The sequence below is a fragment of the Rattus norvegicus genome, chromosome 8 (genome assembly GCF_021556685.1).
Source record: "Rattus norvegicus strain SHRSP/BbbUtx chromosome 8, alternate assembly SHRSP_T2T, whole genome shotgun sequence".
NCBI lineage: Eukaryota > Metazoa > Chordata > Mammalia > Rodentia > Muridae > Rattus > Rattus norvegicus.
In genome coordinates, this window is record NC_141541.1 from 54,747,163 (window position 1) to 54,771,688 (window position 24,526).

At 47.5% G+C, this 24,526-nt stretch overlaps 1 protein-coding gene and 1 long non-coding RNA gene across 2 annotated transcripts; one reads left to right on the top strand and one right to left on the bottom strand.

Annotated features, from left to right (window-relative positions):
• Window positions 1-17,717: 17,717 nt before the first annotated feature.
• On the top strand, window positions 17,718-19,378 carry LOC108351693 (uncharacterized). Its single transcript, XR_015628196.1, has 3 exons — window positions 17,718-17,968; window positions 18,764-18,864; window positions 19,132-19,378. It is a non-coding gene; the product is annotated as an uncharacterized LOC108351693 (long non-coding RNA).
• A 2,852-nt stretch (window positions 19,379-22,230) lies between these two features.
• On the bottom strand, window positions 22,231-23,984 carry LOC148004108 (uncharacterized). The gene is made up of 3 exons (XM_087564104.1): window positions 23,979-23,984; window positions 22,748-23,368; window positions 22,231-22,287 (listed from the first exon to the last, which is right to left on the bottom strand). Exons 1-3 carry the CDS (start codon window positions 23,982-23,984, stop codon window positions 22,231-22,233), a joined length of 684 nt encoding a protein of 227 aa, XP_087420230.1.
• Window positions 23,985-24,526: the final 542 nt, after the last annotated feature.

The following is a 24,526-nucleotide window of genomic DNA, read 5'->3' on the forward strand; positions in this document are numbered from 1 at the left end:
TCTCTACCTACCGCTCTGTAGACATCCATCTTCCTCATTACCCTGGCATCTTGCTGAAGCCTCAGTGTCCTGGGTTAAGACTAGTGTCTGAGTTTTTCTAAAATGATTTCACTCTCAGGGGTTTGCTGACCACAGAAGCAGATGAGTCTTCTCTTGGAGTTCCCCCCAGAAAGTGAGCACACCTGCCTCCTCCCCCAATATCTCTCTGCAGTTCACCAGTTTCACTACCACTAGAAGCAGGTGAATTCCAGTTTCCAGATGGGAGAACATCCCTTGGATCTGGAGCCACCTAAGTGGGAGCCAGGAATAGAAGTTAGGTCCTCTGTAAGAGAGGCAAGCATTCTTAACTGTTGAACCATTTCTCCAGCCCCCTAAACTGAGAGCTTTCTAAGCTGTGCTCAGGTACAAAATTTGTCACCCCTAGATCAGATCATCACACCCACTGACATGCTGAGGCCCAGGGTAGACAGTTCTGTGCCCACCCCAGAGTTCTCTGTGCCTCTGTCTCTTTGCCCCCGTTTCAACCTCCATCTTGTACCAAGGGTCCTGAGAAGGCCATGAAGCTCCCTCAGGCTTGGGGAGGCCTCTACATCTTCTACTTGGGGCATCTTCTAAGGAATCTTTGGTGTTGCCATCTAAGACAGCAGGGGCAGAGAGGGAGCCTGGAGCTTTATTAACTAGTCTGTGGTACTTGAGTCATTTATTACATTTAAGCTGGTACCATCAAGTCTCAGTAGTGCTTGCATACAATGAGAAATAAATTAGAGGCTGTCCAGAGATGCTTGAATCATCTGTGTGATTGCTGGGTTCATGAGATGAAGGTCTAAGGCTCTCTCTCTCTTCTTGAAAATTGGAAATTAGGCATTAATAAAACAGCAGGCCAAAGAACTGCCATGGAGATATCTGGGTGGCAATGTTGGTGGTGGTGGTGGCAGTGGGGTAGTGTTGATGTAAGTGTTGGTAGCAGTGGCAGCAGCAGTGATGGTGGTGGTGGTGGTGGCGGTGGCGGTGGTGGTGGCAGCAGAGGCAGCGGTGGTAATGGTGGTGGTGGCCCATAGTGGTGATGACTTCTCTTCAGATTAAGGGCTGGGCAAGGAGAGGCTGCTGGTCTAGGAGTGGGGAATTCCCAACCATTGTTTCCATGGCATGGCAAGCCAAGGGTCTCTGGAGAAGAGTGGGAGACTTTGACCCATGTATATAGGGGGTGAAGGTTTCCTGCCTCCTGCAAAGGGTTAAATGTCATGGAGGGTCCTTTTGTGGCTCCAGCTTGCCACTAGTCTGCATGTAGCCGTGGCTTCAGCAGTTAGCAGAACTTGTTTGGGTTTTGGTTCCCTTACCTGTGATAGGATGCAATGCTGATTTCTCCACTGGGCACAGTCAACAGCCAACATTGTTTCAACTTCTGTTTAGGCCAGAGGAAGAGAAACTTTTAGGTTGAGATAAATATTCTAATATATATATATACATATATATACATATATATCTTTATGTCAAATCAGTAATAAAATATAATTTTAAGATGAATGTGTATGTGTGAAAGGAACAGGAAGACACAAGTACTTGGGATATATGGGACCGCCTCCATTGGACAAGATTGTTCTAATATGTCCCATCTGCCCATGAGCTCTCCTTGGCCTGCCTTGGCTGTAGCATTTAGGCTTGGAATAGCCTCTTGTTTACTCATCTGTCCATGCATCTGCTGAGGGGCTCTGTGTCCAAGGAAGATAACAGTTGTCCTGCTGATGGGTAGTAGGAGTGCAGGATTGGAATCTAGTGTCTGTCACTTCCTTATTCACAGCCAGGGAAGAGCCAACCATGTGGCACCAAATACCTGCTCCAAATAGGCCTCAGCCTTTGGAATCCCTCTCATCCCTACCTTCTGTTCATCTGTACTGACAAACACTTTCAGAAGGACAGGGACAGGGACGTACCTTTACTTGTGGCAGTACTGCCTTCAGGGGCGGGTGGATGGAACCCCAAACACTGGACAGAACCACCCTGAGAAGCCCCGGCTTGTAGTTGAATGGCCTTTCCACCAGGTGGCAGGCTTGCTCTACATAGATGCATTGCTTAGAGTACTTACCTGACAATGGCCAGAGGGGTCTGAGGATGCCAAATCAGCCTGAGGTCCCGGGATTGTTCAGCTAAGCCTGTGTGTGGCTTCGGAGGCAGGGTCTAGATCTCTCAAATTGTTATTGGACTGGATTCTACTTTCTGGGGGACCTTGTTCTCAAAGTGCCTAGATGCAGACGGCAGATGTTTGAACAGAGCGCCCCCTGGAGCAAGGACTGCTGATTTGACCAGAGTGGGATCTGGTATCTTGGGAGACTTTCTCTGCACTCTAGTTCTGCAGGTAGGTCCTAGCTGCTGGCTCTGGTTTAGGGCATGATGATGCCTGCCTGTTTACTCTGGTGGTTCATTCCTCTCCCACTCACTAACCAGACTTTCACAAAGTGTCCACCTACAGCAGACAGCCGAGGTCAGCCACCTTATCAACCCTCTTAGGGGCATGTAAATGGCATCCTTTCTCTAGCACCCTGGGATTTCTCTGAGTAACTCCTAGAAACAGAACACTGGCCACACGTAGGACCATCTCTGCATCAAGAAGAGATCCAAGTCCTGGTCAGTTGTATGCCAGAGAGAGAGAGAGAGAGAGAGAGAGAGAGAGAGAGAGAGAGAGAGAGAGAGAAGTGAGCGCGCACGCGAGCCAGGAGTAGCTGCAGGAGTAGGGGAGAGCTGCAAGCTCTGGCATGGATCACTGGGAAGTGAAGGGGAGGCATCAGATCCTTTGGGGAGGCAGAGGCATACGGCACTGGCCTCTTTGTCTCCAGCAGTTCCAGTGGCCTCCATTCCTGAGCCAGTGTTCAGAGTCCCTTGCCCCATTGCCAGCCAAGCCTGCACTGCCTTAGAGCTGGTGGCTCGGGCTTCTTCTGCAGCACTTCCTGTTCTTCTCAACCAAGAGGCCAGGAAGACCATCTCTCCTAGCTCTGTCACTCCCCAGCCTGGACTGTCTCCCAGCCCCACCCCTGTCCCATCTTCACAACCCCCACTGGTGCCTCATTTCTGAGTGGAGGGCACCCTTCCTCTGAGATTAGGAGAGTCTCACCAGCCCGGTTGGGAGTTACAATAGAGCGTAATGTTCCTGTTGTCTCTGAGTCGGAACTACAGCTTACAGAGACAGAAGAAGGGATGCAGAGAGAAGAGAAAAGAAGGGTTAAGAAGGAGAGTAGGAAAACAGAGGTATACACAAGTACACACAGGCACACACAGGTACACACAGGCACACACAGGCACACACAGGCACACACAGGCACACACAGGTGCATACAGGCACACACAAGTACACACAAGAACACACAAGTACACACAGGCACACACAGGTGCATACAGGCACACACAAGTACACACAAGAACACACAAGTACACACAGGCACACACAGGTGCATACAGGCACACACAGGCACACACAAGTACACACAAGTACACACAGGTATACACAAGTACACACAGGCACACACAGGTGTACACAGGCACACACAGGCACACACAAGTACACACAAGAACACACAGGTGTACACAGGCACACACAGGCACACACAAGTACACACAAGAACACACAGGCACACACAGTCACACACAGGCACACACAAGTACAAACAAGTACACATGAGTACATACAGGCACACACAAGTACGCACAGGCACACACAGGTGCACACAGGCACACACAGGCACACATAGGCACACACAAGTACACACAGGCACACACAGGTGCACACAGGTACATACAGGCACACACAGGCACACACAAGTACACACAAGTACACACAGGTATACACAAGTACACACAGGCACACACAGGTGTACACAGGCACACACAGGCACACACAAGTACACACAAGAACACACAGGCACACACAGTCACACAGAGGCACACACAAGTACAAACAAGTACACATGAGTACATACAGGCACACACAAGTACACACAGGCACACACAGGTGCACACAGGCACACACAGGCACACATAGGCACACACAAGTACACACAGGCACACACAGGTGCACACAGGTGCATACAGGCACACACAGGCACACACAAGTACACACAAGAACACACAGGCACACACAGTCACACAGAGGCACACACAAGTACAAACAAGTACACATGAGTACATACAGGCACACACAAGTACACACAGGCACACACAGATGCACACAGGCACACAGGCACACAGGCACATATAGGCACACACAGGCACACACAGGCACACACAAGTACACACAGGTATGCACAAGTACATACAGGCACATACAGGCACACACAGGCAGGGAGGCACACTGCTCTGAGGCATGGGGGTTCTTATTGAGCTGCTCGGCCCTCTGATGGAGTCCCTTTGTCTTGCCTGGGCTCCTGAGAAGGGGTGGGTGGCCTCCTCGGGACTGGCTCTCCTGTGTCTGTTCACTGCCCAGTCCATGAAACTCCCACTCGTGCTCAGATGAGGAGAGGCCAAAATCTTCAGTCCTTACACTTGTCACCCCAAATTGGATCTAACCGCCTCTCTCCCTCCTAGTTTCCTTAGTAACTGACAGTTCCCCAGTGAATGCCAGACCCTGGGTGACAGACCGCTGTCACAGTCTCTCTCCTGACTGCCCCTCCTCAGCCCACGCAGACTCACAGAGGATGCTGGGGTAGGCTATGGAGTAATCAAAACATGGGAGGGGGTTCATTAAGACCTTTATTACCCCACCGAGAGGAAGCCCCATACAAGACTGGGGCATGCTAGAGGAGGTGGCTATTCAGGGACACAGGGAGGAGACTAAACCCTGTCTCCATCCCTTTTCCCTCTCCATGAATCTATCTTGGGGTGGGAGAGGTGTGAGGTGGGTCTGTGGAAATGAGGGGTACTTGTATGTGGTGGGGGAAGAAACCAGAGGGTGAAACCTGATTGTGTTCATTAAGGCAACACAAAACTGGGAGCCGTAGTAATAATTAAATTAATTATAAAAGCAATTTGCTTTTGAAAATTTGATTTGACAGCTTACTAGTGGCCACACTGATCTAGCAGCTCCGGCTTAAAAATAGTCAGAACCAAAAAAAAAAAAAAAAAAAAAAAAAAAAAAAAAAAAACCCAACCAGAAGCAGCAGCTAATTTTAATTAGATGCCGGGTTGGTAAACAGAATTCAGCACCACCCTTTCATTGGGGCTGACTTGGGCTTAAGGGATGTCAGGATTGGTTTGGAGGAAGGCAGGGGAGGAGTGGTGGGTTTCTTCCTTCTGAGAGCAGCCACAGGCTCTGGTGGTCCAGGCCTAGGTGCCCAGGACAGGCTCCCTTCCTTCCCACTGCCTATCTGATCTGCTCAGAGACCCTTTCTGGGTTTTGTCCTGTGTGACCTTGGCAGAAACCGCTCTGTTTCTGGGCTTGCTGCATTTCAGCTGTGTGGCTACATGTGTGTGTGTGTGTGTGTGTGTGTGTGTGTGTTTGTGCATGCATGAGTGCTTACGTGGATGCAAATGACTGTGTATGTGTTAGAGAGAAAATTATATGTATATTACTTATTTAGTAGATATAATCTATTATATAGACTACACCTACTGAAACACTTCCAGGGAGGGGGAACCACCCTCTCTAGAAAACTCTACGGTCTCAGAAGCAGAAGTTTTAGTGAAGGCCAAGGAGGCTGAGTCTGGCAGACAAGGCTGCTATCTCCCGAGAACCTCAGGAGTCTAGGCACCCTGGGCCCCCTTCTCTCTCAGGACAAGCATGCATTTCTGGCTCACCTGCCTTGTTGTCAGTCTCTCCCACCCACTCCCTACGGTATGCAGGGATTTGATTCATCCCCAGTCCTGCTGCCTGGCACAGAGCCCAGCGTCTAATGGGCATCCAGTAAGTGTCAGCTGAATGGAACGAAACCCCAGCCACCAGCACCCTCTGACCACCTCTTCCAGCTCACACTTGATTACCTGCCCTCCTCCCCCTCCTGGGCCCAAGCTCCTGCTTCTTAGCACTTCTAGTCTTTGCAGCTGAAGCCTCTCTCTCCAAGGTCACCCTTGTTCCCTTGCTTCTATTCTAGGCTCCTCCCTTCTCACCTCCCCTTTCTGCTTCCCCATAACTCTGGCTGACATTGTTGGCCACCCCTCAGTGCAGCTGCTGGTGGGGTAGGGGCATAGACCTGCCTTGTCCTTGGTGATCACACAGGGACTTCGGCCTTCTTTGGGGTACACAGATGCAATCAAGATGTGGCCATGACCTTTGCTGCTCAGGTTTTTGTTGACCAGTTTCTGAATAGGTAAATTCAGCTTGGGTGGGTGTTTTGGTTCCTGTTTTTCAGACAGCAGAGTTTGGTGCACAAAAAGGTTCTTCACAGCCCTTGCCTAAAATCTTCCTGCTCCTTTCCTACATCCCTTTCTCTTTCCTCTCCCTTCCCATTCCTCCTCTCTCCTCTCCTCTCTCAATAGCCCTCCCCCAGATTTCCATTCAGCTGTTCTCCCTCTGACCTTCCAAATTAGAATCTTTTAGCAAAGCCCTATGGTATTTGACCTTAGTAATTCCTCTTCTCCCTGCTCCCTGTCCCTCTCCCCTCTGCTATCTGCCTCAGCTGAATTGTCTGTCCTTGACCTCAAGGGTCTGTTCTTGTCACCCTACCAACACTGATATCCATGTTAAGCCTACAGGGACACTCTCCTTGGTGTCCATTTTATGGAGTTCTAGGTATAGGGTTCTAGGTGCTTGCCTGTTAGCTATTCTCTGGGTCTATGGTGCAAATTCTGGTGTGGAGCCATATTTCAGAAGGTGTAGAGAGGGGCACAGAGATTTAATGGCACCAAGGAAGCCTGGCCTATTTGCAGTGGAGAACATTCAAGGAAAGGCCAGCAAGAGTTCCATGGGGAAGGAGAATAGGTAGAAGTTAGGACTGTTCATGAAGCTGGAACAGGAAATGGGAAGAACTGGGGGGAGGCCATTCATCCCAGAGGCTAACTGTGGGAGGAGGTCTCTCCTGTAGGTCTGTAACAGTGCCATGGAATTCTCGCTTTGGGGAGCAGAGGGGTGTAGATGAGGGTGATTGTGGTGTGTGTGTGTGTATGTGTGTGTGTATGCGAGTGTGGGAGTGTGTGGAAGTGTGTATGTGAATGTGAGTGTGAGTGTGTGTATGAGTGTGCAAATGTGTGAGAGTGTGTGAAAGTGAAATGTGTATGTGAGTGTATGAGTGAGTGTGTATGAGTGTGCAAATGTGTGAGAGTGTGTATGAAAGTGAAGTGTGTTTGCCTGTGTGATTGAGTGTGTGTATGTGTTTATGTGAATGGGTGTGTGTGAGTGAGTGTGTGAGTGTGTGATTGTGTGTGTGAGTGTGTATGTGAGTGTATATTTGAGTGTGTGTGTATGTGTGTGTTCAGAAGGTGAAGGTGAGGAGCAGATATATAATTACAACTCCACTGATTATAGAGTCTATGACGTTGAACAATTACTTAGTCTTCCTGGGTCTCAGTTGTTCATGTGGAGAATGAAGATATTTATAGTATCTAAAAGGTTGCTGTGAGGATCAAAGGAAAGACCATGTGTAGGCTCTAGCAGGGATCCTTGGATGCAGTCAGTGTTTTAAAGGATGTCCTGGTCAGTAACTGCAATTAACTCCACTCCTTGTGTAATGACAGAAACTCATGTGATGGAGCTGCAAGAGACTTTGACCTAGGCCAACAGTGTCCCTTCAAAGCTGGAGCCCCAGGCATGCCTATTACTTGGATCACTTGTGCAAGGCTGCCTGTGGGTTCACTTGGTAAGGAAGCAGGGGCCAGGCCCCAGGGGCTTCCAATCTAGTGCCATGACAGGATATTTTGGAGTTCTGAAGTCAGATTACTATTAGACAGAAAATGATGAACAAGGCTGTCATGGGGTGGGGGTGGGACATAGCCTTGCCTATGAGAACCCAGCTCATCAGACAGAAAGGGGATGTGTCCTCCTCCTTTGTCTCCACCTCCCAGCATTGACTGAGCAGGCCTTCCTGGAGGAAGTGAGGTTCTGCAGAGAACATGATCAACTTCACACAATATTCTTGCTGAAAACCCTTTGTGCATTTCTTCCCATGAAAGATTATAGATAGATAGATAGATAGATAGATAGATAGATAGATAGATAGATAGATAGATGATGGATAGATAGATAGGTGATGGATAGATAAATGATAGATAGATAGATAGATAGATAGATAGATAGATAGAGGATAGATAGATAGATAGATAGATAGATAGATAGATGATGGATAGATAGATAGGTGATGGATAGATAAATGATAGATAGAGGATAGATAGATAGATAGACAGACAGACAGACAAGAGACAGACTGACAGGCATGCAGGCAAAATTACACCACCCAAGTCCTACCATAAGATTGACAAGAAGATACCACCATCCTAGCTCTTCCTGTGGATTCACTTTGCCTCTTGAGAGGACAAGCACTGAGCTCACCCAGAGACATATGGGTTCACAATTTATTACCTAAGACCAACTCCAAAACAAACCTTACTTTTGTACTAGGTGATGTTGGACAAAGTTACTTCACCTTGTTGGATTCTGTATCCCCCACATGCAAATTAACAGGGATGTACCCTCAGGGAAGACTGGTGTTCCTTCAAAGGGGCATCTTATGGTTTGATCCTCCTTGATACCATTAGACAAGAGTGTGGACAGTCCTGGCAGTGTGGCCAGCTGCATCCAGAAAGGACACCCTGCTCCAGGCTCGGTGCTGGCTGGTAGAAAGAAGTTGGGTATCAAGACAGGCAGTCCTGGCTTAATTTCTGCCTCTGACATAGTGTGATCTCAGGCTACTATTTGTTTCCTATAAACAGAGCCATTGTATTCTTCTAACACAATTTACTGTGAGATAAGATGAAGATAATGGGAAAATCGGTCATTAAAAATTTCTCAAATTTCTTGTAACAGACAAAACCCACTTTGGTGGTTTGTGTAAGAATATCTCCTATTTTCTTTATGGCTTGGTCCTGCCAAAGCTGGACCCCCCAGTGTAGGGGAATGTCAGGGCGGGGAGGTGGGGAAAGGTGAGTGGGTGGGGAACACCCTCTTAGAAGAAGGGGGAGGGGAAATGGGGTAGGGAGTTTATGGACAGAAAACCAGGAAAAGCTCTAACATTTGAAATGTAAATAAAAATATCCAATAAAAAAAAAGACATAGTTTAAATTTGGTTTTGCTGTGGAGTATCTTGTTTTCTCCATCTATGACGATTAAAAGTTTTGCTGGGTATAATAGTCTGGTCTGACATCTGTAGTCTTTTAGGATCTGCAAGACATCTGCCCAGGCTTTTCCGGCTTTTCAAGTCTCTATTGAAAAGTTGGGTATAATTTTGCCTCTATATGTTACTTGGCCTTTCCCTCTTGCAGCTTTTAATATTCTTTCTTTGTTCTGTGTTTTGATTATCATGTGGCAGGAGGATTTTCTTTTCAGGTCTGTTCTATTTGGTGTTTTGTAAGCTTCTTGTACATTTATAGGCCTCTCTTTCTTTAGTTTGGGGAAGTTTTCTTCCATGATTTTTTTGAGAATATTTTCTGGGCCTTGGAGCTGAGACTTTTCCCCTTCTGTTCCTCTTATTCTTAGGTGTGGTCTTTTCATGGCATCCCAGGTTTCTTGGATAATATGTGTCAGAAGCTCTTTATATTTAACATTTTCCTTGACTGATGTATCAATCTCTTCAATCATATCTTCTACACCTGAGATTCTCTCCTCCCTCTCCTGTGTCCTGTTGGTGATGTTTGCATCTGTTGTTCCTGTTCTCTTCCCTGGGTTTTCCATCCTCAGGATTCCCTCAGGTTGTGTTTTCTTTGTTGCTTCTATTTCCATGTTCAGGTCTTGAACAGTTTTATTCATTTCCTTCCCCTGTTTAATTGTATTTTCCTACACTTCTTTAAGGGATTGATTCATTTCCTCATTAAAGGTCTCTATGATCTTTTGAAGATTGACTTAAGGTCAGCTTGTGCTTCTTTGGCAGCGTTGAGATATCCAGGGCTTGCTGTGGTAGGGTAGCTGGGGTCTGGTGGTACCATATTGCCCTTGCTGGTTGTGCTTTGACGATTGCCTTTAGCCATCTGGTTGTCCCTGGCGGTCTGGATGTTCTTGATGCTGACAGGACTCCTTGGAGAGGCAGGTAGAACTTTGGGCAATGGAAGTCAGGGAATGGTGTGCTGCTCACTTCCGCTGTCTGTGACCCAGGTGGATCCAGCAAGCAGGGGATAGCTGGGATGAGGTCTAACCTGGGTGTCCCAGGAGGCCCAAGGCCTGGATTTTCTTGAGGCCCAACAGGCCTCCTCAGGAGGGAAGGAACTTAAAAAGAGCCTCTGTCACTGGACAGCAGCAGTATACAACTTTAAACCAGCACCCGGGAGACAGAGGCAGATGGATCTTTGTTGCATTAAATAATAAAAAAGGATATACCTTCCCACACTATCACCAGCTACTCTCTGCCCCAAGTGGTCTCACTGTCTCCATGGCTGGGCCCATGCAGCGATCACCCATCTCGAGGTGAGCTGCCACAAATCCCTGAAATCTGGTAAAATCAAAAGTCTAGAGGCTTGTAATTTATCAGTCAGATTTATATCAGTAAATTCTCAACCCACAAAACGCCCAAACAAAGAACTCAGAGCCAATTGATATTGATATAAGTTGCCCACTTACATTGGACAAATTGTCCTGTAATAACCCATTCCTTATATGATATTCATAGCTACCTGGGGCTATTTAAAGCCACATGGATCTGGGTCATCCTTCTCTTCTTCCTTCTTCCTTCCTTCTCCTCTCCATACTCTGTCCCATCTTTAAAATTCTCAGCCCGCCTTTTTCACTGCCCAATCATAGGCCCTTGCCTTAGCTTGTGCCTGCCCTCACCTGCATATAGACAGCTACCCACAGATCTCTGTGAGTTCAAGGCCAATCTGGAATATAGAGTGAGTTCCAGGACAGGTAGAGAACCCCTGTCTCAAAATCAATACAAAACATCCAAACCAAACCAAATCAAAACCAAAAGAGCTCCCTCTATGGGCCTGAGCCTGGAACTAGGTCTCTTTGCTCCAACAAGTCACCAGGAACCATCACAGGCATCCCAAGAACCATGTCCTCACCTCTCTGGGAAGATGGGAAAAGCCGCTGAGAGAGCTGGGCCTTTGCCATTGAACAAGAGGCTCCCTAACAACTAGCAAAGGGCTGAAGGCAGAGGGTAGTTCTGGGATACTCAAAAGTACCATTGCCGATCAGAGCCAGGAGACTGCAGCAGCCTCTTGGCTGCAGGAGTGTTATCAGTGGGTCCTAGCACAGGGGGAGCTGAGGCTTGGGGTAATCCACAATTAATTTCATCTTTGTTTGGAATTCATAAAATCATTAGATTTTTCTAAAGACACTGACCTGCCCTTTGATGCTTAAATGTGATGGGGAGTAAGCGGGCAGCTCTGTGGCCTCTGGGTATGTCCCCGTAGTCTTACTATACCTCGCTGGAGGCAGAGCATGCTGTAGCTAAAACCTACAAGCTGACTTCCGTAGATGCTGTGTGGAGAGACATGAAAGTAGTTCTTTGAGCTTGTCATTGTGTCTCCTGTGCCTGCGGTAGAGCCTGGTGCCCACAGTAGGTGCTTGTCACCTGTTTGTTAACTGGAAACAAAGGCTTTGAGTGGTGACGTACAATCCCCTAGAGTGGTTCAGACACAGACTGGCTGTGTCGAGAGTTCAGTTGTCTCATCTGTAACATGAGGCCAGTGGAATTCCAGGAGGTAGACAGAACGGGGAGCAGGTAGCAGAGGGCGTCATTTCAGCACTGGGCAGTGTGTGCGTGCACATATGCAAACCTTGAGTTTGAGCTCAATGTGGGCTTCTTAAACTAACAAACAAAAGCCAACAACCTAAGTCACAACTAACTAACTAACTAACTAACACTAACTAACTAACTGGAAAAGCAAACAGAAAAGAGAACCCCCGAATAGTGCTACCCTGTAGGGTTGCTATGAATGCAAAGAGTAGAACGTATCAGAACTGTGCGCTGTGATGCTGATAACCCCGAGTCCAGTTTCTCAGGAATTTTCTTCCATATGGTATTTATTCTAACTCATTTCCTTTCCTTCTTTCTCTCTTTTCTCTACCGTCTCTCCTTCTGTCTGACATTTCTTCCCTCTGTCCCTCCCTTCTTTTCTCCCTTCCTCCCTCCCTTCCTCCCTCCCTTCCTTTCTTTTTTCCCCGGGTCTTGGTATATAGTCCAAGCTGGCCTTAAATTCAGTCCTCTGGGCTCTTCTTCCTCAACTCTCACAGGACCATGAGTAGCAGGCCACACTAGCCTTGAATATCATTAACAGTCTTAGAAGGGATCCCCACCCCACCATGGCATTTTCCCCTGGACATTACACCAGCGGGTGCACGGAGCCAAGGGCAGGCTCACAGCTGTCCCCTCTACCTCCTGCAAACACTTCCTTGTTCCTTGTTGTGTGAATGTGGATGCTCTCCTCCCGTCTTCCAGGCTCCTGTTTGAGCAGTGGCAGCTTGAACAATCCCTAGGTGGAGGTGCTGTTTGGGAAATTGTCAACCTTTTGGACCCAGGGCCTTGCTGGTAGATATTGAGTTACAGGGGAAGGGTTAGATCAATGGTTCTAGACTTTCTTAATGCTTTGACCCTTGATTGCAATTCGTCATGTTATGGTAACCCCAACCATGAAAATGTTTTGATTGCTACTTGGGCTGGCTATGAATCATAAACAGCTGATATGCAACCTCTGTGGAGTGGTCATTCAACCCCCAAAGAGGTCTTGACCCACAGGGTGAGAACCTCTGTGTTAGAGGCTTACAGTCACAGTGTTTCTTGTCCCCTGAGATGTGAGAGCCACACTGTAAGTTACTACTACATGAATGTTGCTATGCCATCCGACGGCGAAAATGTGAGCTAAAGTAAATCACTCTTTCCTCTAAGCTGCCTCTTGTCAGGCATTTGGCCATCCTCCACAAGAAAAGGAATTCCCCTACACATACTTTTTGTGCCCCGTGTCCTGCCTTGTCATGACTTCCTGTGCTTTTCTGGATCCCCCCTAAGACTTTCTCCACCTGTGGAGCTTCTTGCTCTATAGATCTTGAATTTCCTTATCTTCTCACCGTTGGGTACTGGAAATCCTAGTTGATTCTGGTCATTCCAAGGAACCTACCAACAAGGTAGGCATCTCCTTCCCAGGTCACTTAGAAAACCTACTATGTGCACCTACTGTGTACTAAGGAGCAGACCTACCGTCTCTACCAGGTTCATCATCCTAGGTGTGCAATGAGAAAGCGCATCTCAAGAGTCTGGGTAAAGGCCTCAAGGTTGCTCAGCAAGGACTGACCATCAAAGACAAGGAGGGTAGCCAGACAGGTATGACACATCCCTGAGCTTGGAGGTCTGCTCTTTGCAGCCTGGCTTGCCAGGCACTGGCTCTTCCAGCCCTGGTATCTTGCTCTCTCGGCCCCATCTTCCTGAGCTGTGCATGGCCCTGGAAGGAGAGAAGCTGAAATCTCTCATAATTACCCAAATCATGGCTCCTAAATGGCTCCTGATTACAGCAAGAAAGCTCCTTTTTGCAGTGCAGCCACAGCTTTTCTGAATAGAGCCATGGCCACTTTGTACCGGTGTTTCCCCCACCTCCTTTTTCTCTTTTAAAGTGAAGGAGATGGCTTATCGACATGCAAAGTAGGTCAGAACCTTAGCAGAGATCCTTTCAACCACTTGGCTGTTTTGAAGTCCTGCTACGAAACTCCTTTAGTTTCTCTTGCCTGTGCCTCTTCCCTCCTGCCCTTCTCCTTTTTCCAGAGGCTCCAGGACATCAAATGGTTTTAACTGGCAGGGACAGTCAGAGTCACACACAATAAAAGCTCCATTATAAATAATACCTAGCTAGTCTGTGTGGTGCATAGGCAGCATCCTCAGCCCTTTGTTTCACAGATTCAAACCATCTATAACTGCATCGGCCAAATGGGCCTGCACTACGAGAAGCTGTGGCCCTGCTCCCAGCAGCCCAGCTGAAGGGTGGGTAGACAGGGATTGCACCTACATCTGGGAGCCAGCAGCCTGGTACCCATCAGACATCCAAACTCGCAGAAGGATCCGCTCCACTGGAAAGAGACCCAGCTGAAGTATTTTTGGGTCAGTGCCTCACGATTTGCTTCCTTGGGGGTGTTTGTCTCTTTGTGCTTCATTAGCACCCCAGCCCTGACATCACTGACCATGGGCAGAACCAGCAGGAGCTTTGTCCACACTGACTAGATGCTCTGCAGCAGGACTATGTGGATGAGGCCGGACTGGTGTGCATGAATAGCTGAATGAGTTGCCATTTCTGACGTTGGAGTTGAGCCAGGAAACTGCTGATGTCCAAGGCTGTATAGCCTCATGGCGATGGCTCAGGAACAAGGAAGAGAGGCTGGGAGTTCTGCTGTGCTTTCTTTCTTTCTCAACTCTTAGTATTCAGTGGGAAAAAAACTGGTGTATATATATATATATATATATGTATATATATGTATATATATATATAGTGTGTGTGTGTGTGTGTGTGTGTGTGTGTGTGTGTGTGTTTTCACTATAGGAGAGACTTGTGAGCAGGGTGAGTCCACTCTGTAAATGGTGGTGATACTATCTAGGGAGAAGAGGGATGCCCGGCATGGTGGCATTTTCTTGCAATCCCACCATTCAAGAGGAAAAAGACTCATTACAAGATTGAAGCAGCCTGGGATACACAGTGAGTTCCAGGACAACCAAGGACAGCATATGGAGACCCTGTCTCATTAAGGAAGTATCTAAACAACCAGACAGACAGACAGACCCTCCCACACAGAAGTGTCTTCTCAGTTGCTTCCCACTCTCTCTGGGCCTGCCAGGAGAACACCTCCATTCTATCACCCTTTGCCATCTTTCTTCTGTCTGGGCTCAGCTGGGTTCAAGGGCCTGAGTCATCTTTTAGGGAGGCTGCTTGCCCTTTGAGAGATGTGAGGAAGGGCCGCTGTTCCATTCACTTGAGAGGAGACAGAGGGAGCAGCCAGGGGTGTCCGTTTCATCCAGCAACTGGTTCCTGGGCACCTACCCATCTTTTCCAGAGATGCTTCTAAAAGTGGGCAAAGCGGAACATAGCCTTCATCTGATGTAGTCGTGAGTGAGAGATCTGCCCACCTAGGTAAGTTCACCAAGATGGTGATAAAAGAAAAACGAATGAACAAACAAACAAAAAAGGCAGGGGAGAAAGACAGGGATCGAGGGATTGCTGGCTGCAATTTCAGAAGGGATGAGCTGAGGGATCAGGGAGGATGTAACGTTGAAACCTGGACCTGAGGGGCGGAGGTATCTGGAAGGTGTACTCCAGGCCAAGTGAGGCCCAGCAAGTGCAAAGGCCACGAGGCCCAAGGGCATTGGATGAATCTGGGGATTAGGGAGCAATGGCTGCTCCTGTGTCTGCTCAGGAGAGAGAGAGAGAGAGAGAGAGAGAGAGAGAGAGAGAGAGAGAGAGAGAGAGAGAGAGAGAGAGAGAGAGAGAGAGACTTAAACAGCATAGAAGCTAGGCTGATATCTACCCTCTCTGCTATTATAACCTACTTTTCTATTGATAACTCCGAGTTATGACTTACGTTTCCTCTGGGCTGCTCTTAACTTCAATTGGCAGCCCTCAAGGCCACATTTTTATGACTCCCCTAACAGATGGTGGCTTCTCCTCCTCATTGTTTTCTTCTTGCCCTAAGCCCAGGAACCCTCTACCCCACCTATGTCTTCTCTGCCTAACCATAGGATGCTGACATCTTTATTTACCAATCAGAAATAACTCGGGGGCAAGGACACATAGCATCACTTGGGTCTACAGGCAGACTCTCTTGTCTCCGGGGGCAACCAGGTCTTGGGGGCCTGCACTTAGCATTACAACACATGCCAAAGACCAAACCTCAACAATTCCCCCTTTTTAGCCCGATAAAAGGCTCCTTTTCTCTCAGATATAAATTGAATACAATTATAACAATTATGAAAATTATAAAGTATGATACATATTTATAACGTCTGGCCTCTTGTCAGCAGCACGCTGGGGCAGACTCATGGCCCATCCTTATGGGGAGCACTTGCTACTAAAGTCTGAATCAGACACTGCTTGGCCTTTCTTCGGAGCCTTGTGGTGGCTTCATTCCACTTCTGGGCCTGCACTTTTGCACAGCAAAACACCAAACCTCAACACTTGATGTGTGGGCTCTGCCTGCTGGTGGACTGCACTTGGCTCGCCAGTTAGAAGAAGCTGGGGCACGCTGGAAGGGAAGTTGAATTGGAGTCTCTTTTTGTTCTAAGAGAAGGAAGAGAAAGAGTTCAGATCAGATTTGAGGTCTAGGCCCACTGCTGGCCTTGGGCTTTTGGAGTGGTAATATTGCTTGTCTGTCTGCCTCCCCCAGGACTGTGGGATTCTGGGAGCCAGGACAGCCCCCAGCTAGTGCCTGTCTCTCTCAAGATGCTCAAATGCACGCCTATCAGCAGCAAGCCTTCTCTTCATTTCCCACCCTTCGGGGTGTCCGGCTTCCATCCATCCTGCGGGGGTCCCTCTAATGACTGTGAGATGAGGCACTGAGCACAGCTGCGAAGCCAGCAGTGTGGGCAGGTCTGAAGACGCTGGATTTCTCACCTCTTCTGCTTGTTCCCTCTCTCAGCACCACCTCCCTCCCTCCACCCCTCTTCTCACCCCTTTGCAGAGGAGAGCCACAATGCATGTGTGAAGATTGCTTGCTGGCTGGTACTCCCTCTTTTCCGAACCCAGAAGCAACAGCTTGCAGCTTGCATTTCTGTAACGGGCTGCAGCCCCTCCTGTTCCCAGGGTCCTGACTCCTTTGTGCTCTCTTTACTTGACCCTTCCTTGAATTGGCAGGTTTCTCTAGTCCACTGGGTGGAGAAACTGGCTGCACTGGTATGCTTGGTCCACCATGATGACCATGAGGAGACAGAGGAGTGCGTATGGGGCTGACAACATCCCAGTGTTGTTACCCAGGGGGTGTTTTTTTATCCCTATATAAAGGGATATAGTCTCTAATCAATGACACAAGCTTTTGGTTTCAGAAGTTCAAAGATTCCAACCTATACTCACAACGTACACATGAGGCTCTGAGTGGGTCCCTCCACATAGGCAGGAGCAAAGAAGAACCAATAGTGTTTGCTCTTAGCTCCCATCTTTCTTTTCAGATCTTTCTGCTAGAGAACCCAAACCAGGCTTCTCAGGAGTCCAGCTGTCACAGAAGGGTGGGCTTCGGATTTCCTCTCAGGGACTGCGTGGGGTGAGTGGCTGGTATAAATGGCTTCTTCTTTTATACTGAGAGCGAAAGAAGAAAGAAAATGAAACACATTTGCCACTTCCTTCTTAGCTCAGGTCCCAGGTGAGCCAGGCAGCCCGCAGTTCCTTTTGTGTGGCTGGCTGGCAGCCTGCGCAACGTCTCCATGGTGATGCCTTGAGATCTGAGCTTGGGACCAGCCTTCCTCCACCTCCGCCTGCCTCTCTGGTTTGCTAGCATGGGGGCTGTGTGGCCAAGAGGTGCTCTGATAGATCAAGGGAGGTCTGGGTTGGGCTGAGCTGGGGCTGGCACTGTCTTCTTCAAGGCCAGCAGTAGCGGTGGGGTCTGGGCTCAAACCTAGCAGCTAATCCACAGTGTGGCATTTGAGGTCATCTAGAAGATAGGTCACGTTCTCTACCCAGGATTCTCTGCTGTGACCCGCTACCGGAGCCCGGCTTGGCCTCCTCAATCCTCTATTCTGAAATGGTGTTCCCTCTTATCTTCATGTATTTGTTGCAAATGTTACCTCTTCCCTGGGGACTTAAATTTCCTCGGTTTTTCTAGGGAGTTGGTTCCAGAGCCACTGACTTTAGGCAGTCTTCCTTCTGAATCCACACAGTACCTGGTGCCTCTCTGGGGCAGCACAGGATGCCTTGTTGCGGTTAGGTCATTTTGCGTTTCCAGGTCAGTGGTAGTGGGCAAAGCACGAGCTGAAGGCTTGGGGCCTGAATCGTGGCCACTTGCTGATGGTCTCCAGAGGACGAGCAAAGTTTGCCAGTTGGCCTGCAGAGCTAATAGCCTGGGAGATGCAGCCTCTTCCCTTACAAGATGGGGCATTACTACTGTTTTCTGGACTTGAGGTCAAGTCAATGACTGCCAGCGAGTTGGACAAGGCTGCTATGGATCTTGTGCACCCCAGGGATGTCTGCAGATCCTGTCCTCTCCCCCTGCCTGACCCCTCCCATGCCTATAGTTGAGTTATTAATTGTTCTCTAGTGTCACATTTTCCCACTGTAATCCTTGGCATGTACACACAGTTAGTAGTGCTTACCTTCCCATGCTAATTTACTGGTTGTTTGCCTTGAGGAAGGTTACAAGGAGTGGCCTTTGTTCACGGTGTCTATCTCTTGTGCTTTGTATAGGATCTGCCCATCTTGGGGTGGGTGGGTACCACAGGTATCTACGTGGATTGATTTGGGGTCCTGTGTTTTGTGGGTTCTCAGCAAGTGCCAGGCTAGAGAATGGTCATGGTTGGATGCTGGTTTTTTTTTCTTTTTTTTTAAATGGGAAGGAATAGCCAGGGAAAATTCTCCCAGGAACTTTTAGACACAGGAGAGGGCTCCTATGGAAAATGGCAGGATGGGGATTTAAAGTTTGTGAGGAAGAGGGTAGATCTAACGGTCCTCAGTGTTCCTTCTAATTCTGAAGGAAGTGTGGTCCAGAGGCACATTACCTTCTCTTCTACCACCTATTCGTCAGGCTGGTGAGACCAGCCTGGGGCTGGATGGAGAGGAGGAAGCATGTCTAGAGTTAATTCCTGTGAGGAGTGCCGCTGAAGTTGAGGCAAACTTGGTTTTAAGGTAAGTGGAAATATTTTGATTTGAGTTAATGTACATTGGATCTGGTAAACACAGAGAGTACATTACCACGCAGTCTGGAAATGTACAGTCCGATCAGCAAACAGATTAGTTTTAAGTGAAAAGACACTGGCAGATGTTTAAATGCATTGACTTGTTGAGAATGCCTAGATTTGGATACAAACGCACCGCAGCGCTAGATCGGTTTGGTGTCTCGGCCCATCCACACGGAGAAGCTATTGATTTTAGTTGATATGCATTGATTCCCAGAAAACAGGACGGCTTTTGAAAATGAACTTCCAGTAATTTCAGAGAGAAGCCGGAGCGTTCGTCTCCACGCGAGGCTGAGTTGTTTTGTTAAACGTGTCTCCGCGCCTGGAAGGAAGGGGACCAAGCAGACAAATATCTTCGTATGAATTAAAATGCATCGATTCTCAGAGGGAAATGATGGTCCCTGTTAAAAGCTTCTTGGAGATGTTAGTGTGCAGAAGCTTGAATAAAACCTTTGTTCAGCACACTTTCCTTTCTCTGCCTCTTTCTTCCCCTAAATGGCGGTAGTTTTCAGTCTGTCTGAAGTCAGAGTGGTGCTAGGTATCAGACAGGGCAAAGAGGAGGGCATCAGTTGCTCTGCCAGGTCCCCAGGAGGGTGAGAGCTCAGAAGGTCCTGATTCCTTCTGGGAGAGGAGCGGTACAAGGAAAGGGTTAGATGATGTTGCTCTTAAACCCAGGCGGACACAGATAAGATCTGACGCCTGGGGAGGAAGGGGAAACAGTTTCCATTGATATTGAAACCTGGAACAGAGGGGACTGGTTGGGGTCATGGGTGGGACAGGACACAGGCTTGTATTGGGGGGTGAGTGGCACTGCTTGAGGTCCTGGCCCTTCTCATAGCTGCTCTCTGCTGAAGGGGAAATGGCTCAGTGAAAGGAAGGGAGATGATGCTGGAGTGAGTTATCTTGCTTTCTTACCATCTGAATGAGTTGGACATGAACCAGAGGTGTAATTTAGGCATTTCTCACCCTCGTTAATGAATAGCTCCCATGGGGTGTGCAGACAGCAGGCCTGGAAAAATGATTCCAGGAGCCAGGAAAGAAGCAACTGGCCTGGAACTTATTTTTCTTGTGTTGAGACCCCCTGGATCTCTCTGGATCACGGCCACTTAGTGTAACTTTGAGGGCCCATGGTGAAGGTAACTTTTCTTTAATCACCCTTAACCAGTACATCCTCAGCCTCCAGACACACACCAAGGATGGGTGACAGAATTCATCCATGGTATGTTTCTTAGCTGGAAAGGGGATTGAATAAAGTAGCATTGTCCACGGAGGCTGAGCATCCTATGGGGGCAGCGGAAAGGACATAGTTGAGACCATCCTTTGAAGGAGAACCAACTGCAAGCCTGTGGCTGCATGTGTTGCAGACCCCAGGTTAGAGGTTCACATCTATATACCCCAGATGCCTGTGGACCACTTTCCACATTTTCTGCTTCAGGAACTGGGTTTGCACACTATGCACCGTAACCGAGATGTGGAATCCACTGAGCTGTCTCCCTGCGGGAATTGACAATGTGGTATAAGCACATAGTGGACAATTGTTTAGCCATAAGAAAGGACGGCCTCCTATCGTTCATGACAACGTGGGTAGAAATGAATGAAGGGCAGGCTGTAGGAAATAGACAAGCACTGCAGTTCTCATTCATGTGTGGAAGCTCAAGAGTTACTTGCTGGAAGGAGAGAATAGAATTGTGGTCACTGAGGTTAAGAAGGGGAGGGAGAGAGGAGACAGATGGGGGTCAGATCGCGGGTCTCAGAATACAGTGATATAGGAGTTCTGGTGTTCTACAGCACAGAAGGGTGAGTACAGTTCATAGAAATGTATTATATATTTTCTGTAGAAGAAAAAGGAGGTATTTCAAAGTTCCTAATGCATTAATGATAAATATCTAAGGAAAAGGAAATTGCTTTGATTTGATCATTATACATTACATATCTCACCAAATAATCATATTGCACACACACACACACACACACACACACACCTTTTTGTCAATTTAAAACACTAAGAAAAGAAATAAAAAGGATTGCCTAGCTATGCGATTTGAGTATTTGTCCTCTTAAAAACACGTGTCGAATTTTAATTCCCATCGTGATGATTCTGGGAAGTGATTAGTGAGAGGTGTTTGGCTAGTAAAGACTCCACCTTCCTGAATAGGTGACTTTCCTTAGAGAAGACCTGATGTTCTCCCCCCACTTCTCTCTTCTTCCCACTGCTGTACCACACCATATCTTCCACCACAGTCTGAAATGATAAGATGGCCCCACTCCACTCCAATGCTGACACTTTGATTTTGAACTTTCTAGCTAGCTTCTAAAATTGACAGAACGAATTTCTCTTCAACATAAAGCATCCAGCCTGGGTTTCTTTTGCAACAGTACAGGCCTGTTAAGACAGAGCACAGAATCAAGGTCCCAGGAAGGATGCAATGATTCTCCACCCAGTGCTTAGCCTCTCTCTCTACGCTATCCAATGACAAACATGGTTCTGGTTTGTAAAATGCCTTTCCCTTCCTACCTAGTAACACTAATGCCGAACAAGCTTGCATGACCCTCAGAACCTTGTGGCTTGAGTTCTGTTCCCCGGGATGGTGCAGAAACAGCCTTGTCCTTCTCCTGACTTTGAAGATTAAGATATCAATGGCGAGGACTCCCTTCTCCCTGCCACATTCTGCATCTTTGTACATTTCTAGTGTGGCATAGTTTCAAGTCTCTCCACCATATCTAGGACAAATTATGTAATTTATAATGCGCCTCAGTGAAGAGTTAAAATTCGGGTCCCTTTGTTGAATAATGCTTGAGAATCTCAAGACAGTGACCCCTTCTGGCATGAAATCAGAGGACCCTTCTGAGTGACTGCTCAGGTAGCATGCCCATGAAGCCATCCTTGCACAGAAATTCTTTTGCTCAAATTTCCGTCACTACTATCTCTTGTGTGTGTGCAGGGGGAAGGATTGTGTATGTGTAGGTATATTTGAGTGGATGTGCACAAGTGTGCACACATGTGAAGAGGCCTGAGGCCGACGTCAGTTCCTTCCTTGATCACTCTCCACCTTATTTTCTGAGACAGGGTCTCTCACTGAGCCTGGAGCCCCTCAATTAGATTACACTGGCTGATTGGCTAACAAGCCCCAGGGATGCTCCTGTCTCTGCCTCTCCAGTGCATCAAAATTTATATACATGCTGGGCTCCCACACTCAAGTCCCCAGGCTTGTGTAGCAGGCTCTCTTACCAACCGATCCATCTCCCCAACCCCAGCGCTACCCATCTGAGACGATAGACTATGGTTAGTCTGTCCAGAGTAGTAATAAGAAGACTGTCACTTCCTTTTGGACGCGTCCTTGCTGTTGTTGAAGCAGTGGACCATCACATCAATCTGTTCAGCAGTCAGTGCAGACAACCAACACAGCCACTCTGTTGTATCACCATGACCACCCAACGTGAAGTGTGACTCACCTGCCGAAGCCGAGCCTCTTCTCTCCCAGTCTTTGGTAGCTTCTACTGGTGAGTCTTACCTCACCCTTAGCACACATCCTAGTGCTAAAGAATTTCACTTTGGACAATTCACTTATTCAGAATGTTGACACTATTTACTGAGGGCCTACTGTGTGTTCCCAGGAGCCTGAATAAGATATCATATATGGCCCAACCTTTAAGAAAGCTAATGTTAGGAGCCATTGAGATGGTTCAGGAGGTCACAGCAATTATCATCAAGCCCAATGACCTAAGTTCAGTTCCCAGGACCCACGTGGAAGAAGAAGACAACCAACTCCTCACAAGTTGGCCCCTGACCTTCACACACACACACACACACACACACACACACACACACACACACACATACACACACATACACACACACATACACACATACACACACATACACACACATACACACATACACACACATACACACACATACACACACATACACACATACACACACACATACACACACACATACACACACATACACACACACAAACACACATACACACATACACACATACACACACATACACACACATACACACACAAACACACATACACACACATACACACATACACACACATACACACACAAACACACATACACACACATACACACACACAAACACACATACACACATACACACACAAACACACATACACACACACAAACACACATACACACATACACACACACAAACACACATACACACACATACACACACAAACACACATACACACACATACACACACATACACACACACAAACACACATACACACACATACACACATACACACACACAACCACACACACATACACACACATACACATACACACACATACACACACAAACACACACACATACACATACACACACAAATACACATACACACACAAACATACACACACACACACACACACACACACACACCATGGTGTATGGACACCCAAGTAAATAAATAAACACTAAAAAATTTAAGGGATGCATCTTAAAATGGAAAGTAAATTATAAAAATAACAATTGAACAAGAAGTTACTAGTTCCTATCCTAGTAACATGCTACGGTAGAGAACAGTAGGCTGTTACTCTGCCTGAAAACGTGTGGGAGGGGGACTTCAAAGAATAAGTGTTATTTAATCTTGTTGGAAAGTGTGTTAACTGCTTCTCTCATTGCTGTGTCCAAATTCTTGATAGACATGACTTCAAAGAGGAAGGATTTGTGTTGGCTCACAGTTCAAGGGAGACAGTCCATGTGAAAATGTCTAGGAAGGTATGACAAACCAGAGCCTGGGGCTTCTGGTTACATCTTGGTGGTCAGCAGGAAGAAGTGTTTATGCAAGAAACAGGGCTGCTCTGTGACCTGCCAGCCCCATTCCCAGTAGCTCACTTCCTCTGGCTGAACTCCACCTCCCAACACAGTGCCACCAAGCAATGGCCAGGTATTTAAAGACATAAGCCCGGAGGAGAAAATTCACATTCTAACTCTAACAGATGGTTAGACAGTTGATATGTAGAGCAGGGGGAAGAGATGTGTCAGTCTGAGAACCCGGTTTGGTAAGTTCTCCTCGTTTCTTACGGCCATCTCTCTGCCATAGCACGTGTGTGTTAGAACCTCCGTCCTAGCAAGCTCCCCACAGATCTTCACAGTCACTCCTATCTCTGAGGCCTTTAAGGCAGACTCCACTGCCTCAAAGAGAAGACACTGCTGAAGTTTTTGCTGCAGTTTTAATTTCTTGACATCATCTGGGTGCGTTGGGGAAAAAAATGAGATCTAATAATGAATGATTACAACTCTCAAGTTAAGTCTAGTTGGTTGACTAATCAATTTGGTTAAGTGAAAATCCATAGCAAATGAGTCGACCGCAGTATGACATTTCTCCATCCAATTTAAATTAAAATCACCAACCATAATAATTTCACAATTACTCAGGGAGGGCACACTGGAGACTTGACCCCTGGAGCAGAGAAATTGCAAATGCCGCAAAGAATGGGCTGAGAGTGGGGTGATGAGGGAGTCAGTTCAGATGAACTCTTCCTGAACTGCACTGCTTTGTCAGCTTCCGGGGATGGTGGCTCTGCCAAGCCCGCTAAGCTGCAGCTCCTAATTGTGGGTGCCGCCCAGCA

Bases quoted from the DNA above. Each gene is read 5' to 3' on its own strand.
- LOC148004108 (XM_087564104.1), bottom strand. The intron at 22,288-22,747 runs GTGTGTGTGTGT...ACTGCTGAACAG, and splicing joins GTGTATGTGTGTGTATGTGT to ATTGATGTGATGGTCCACTG.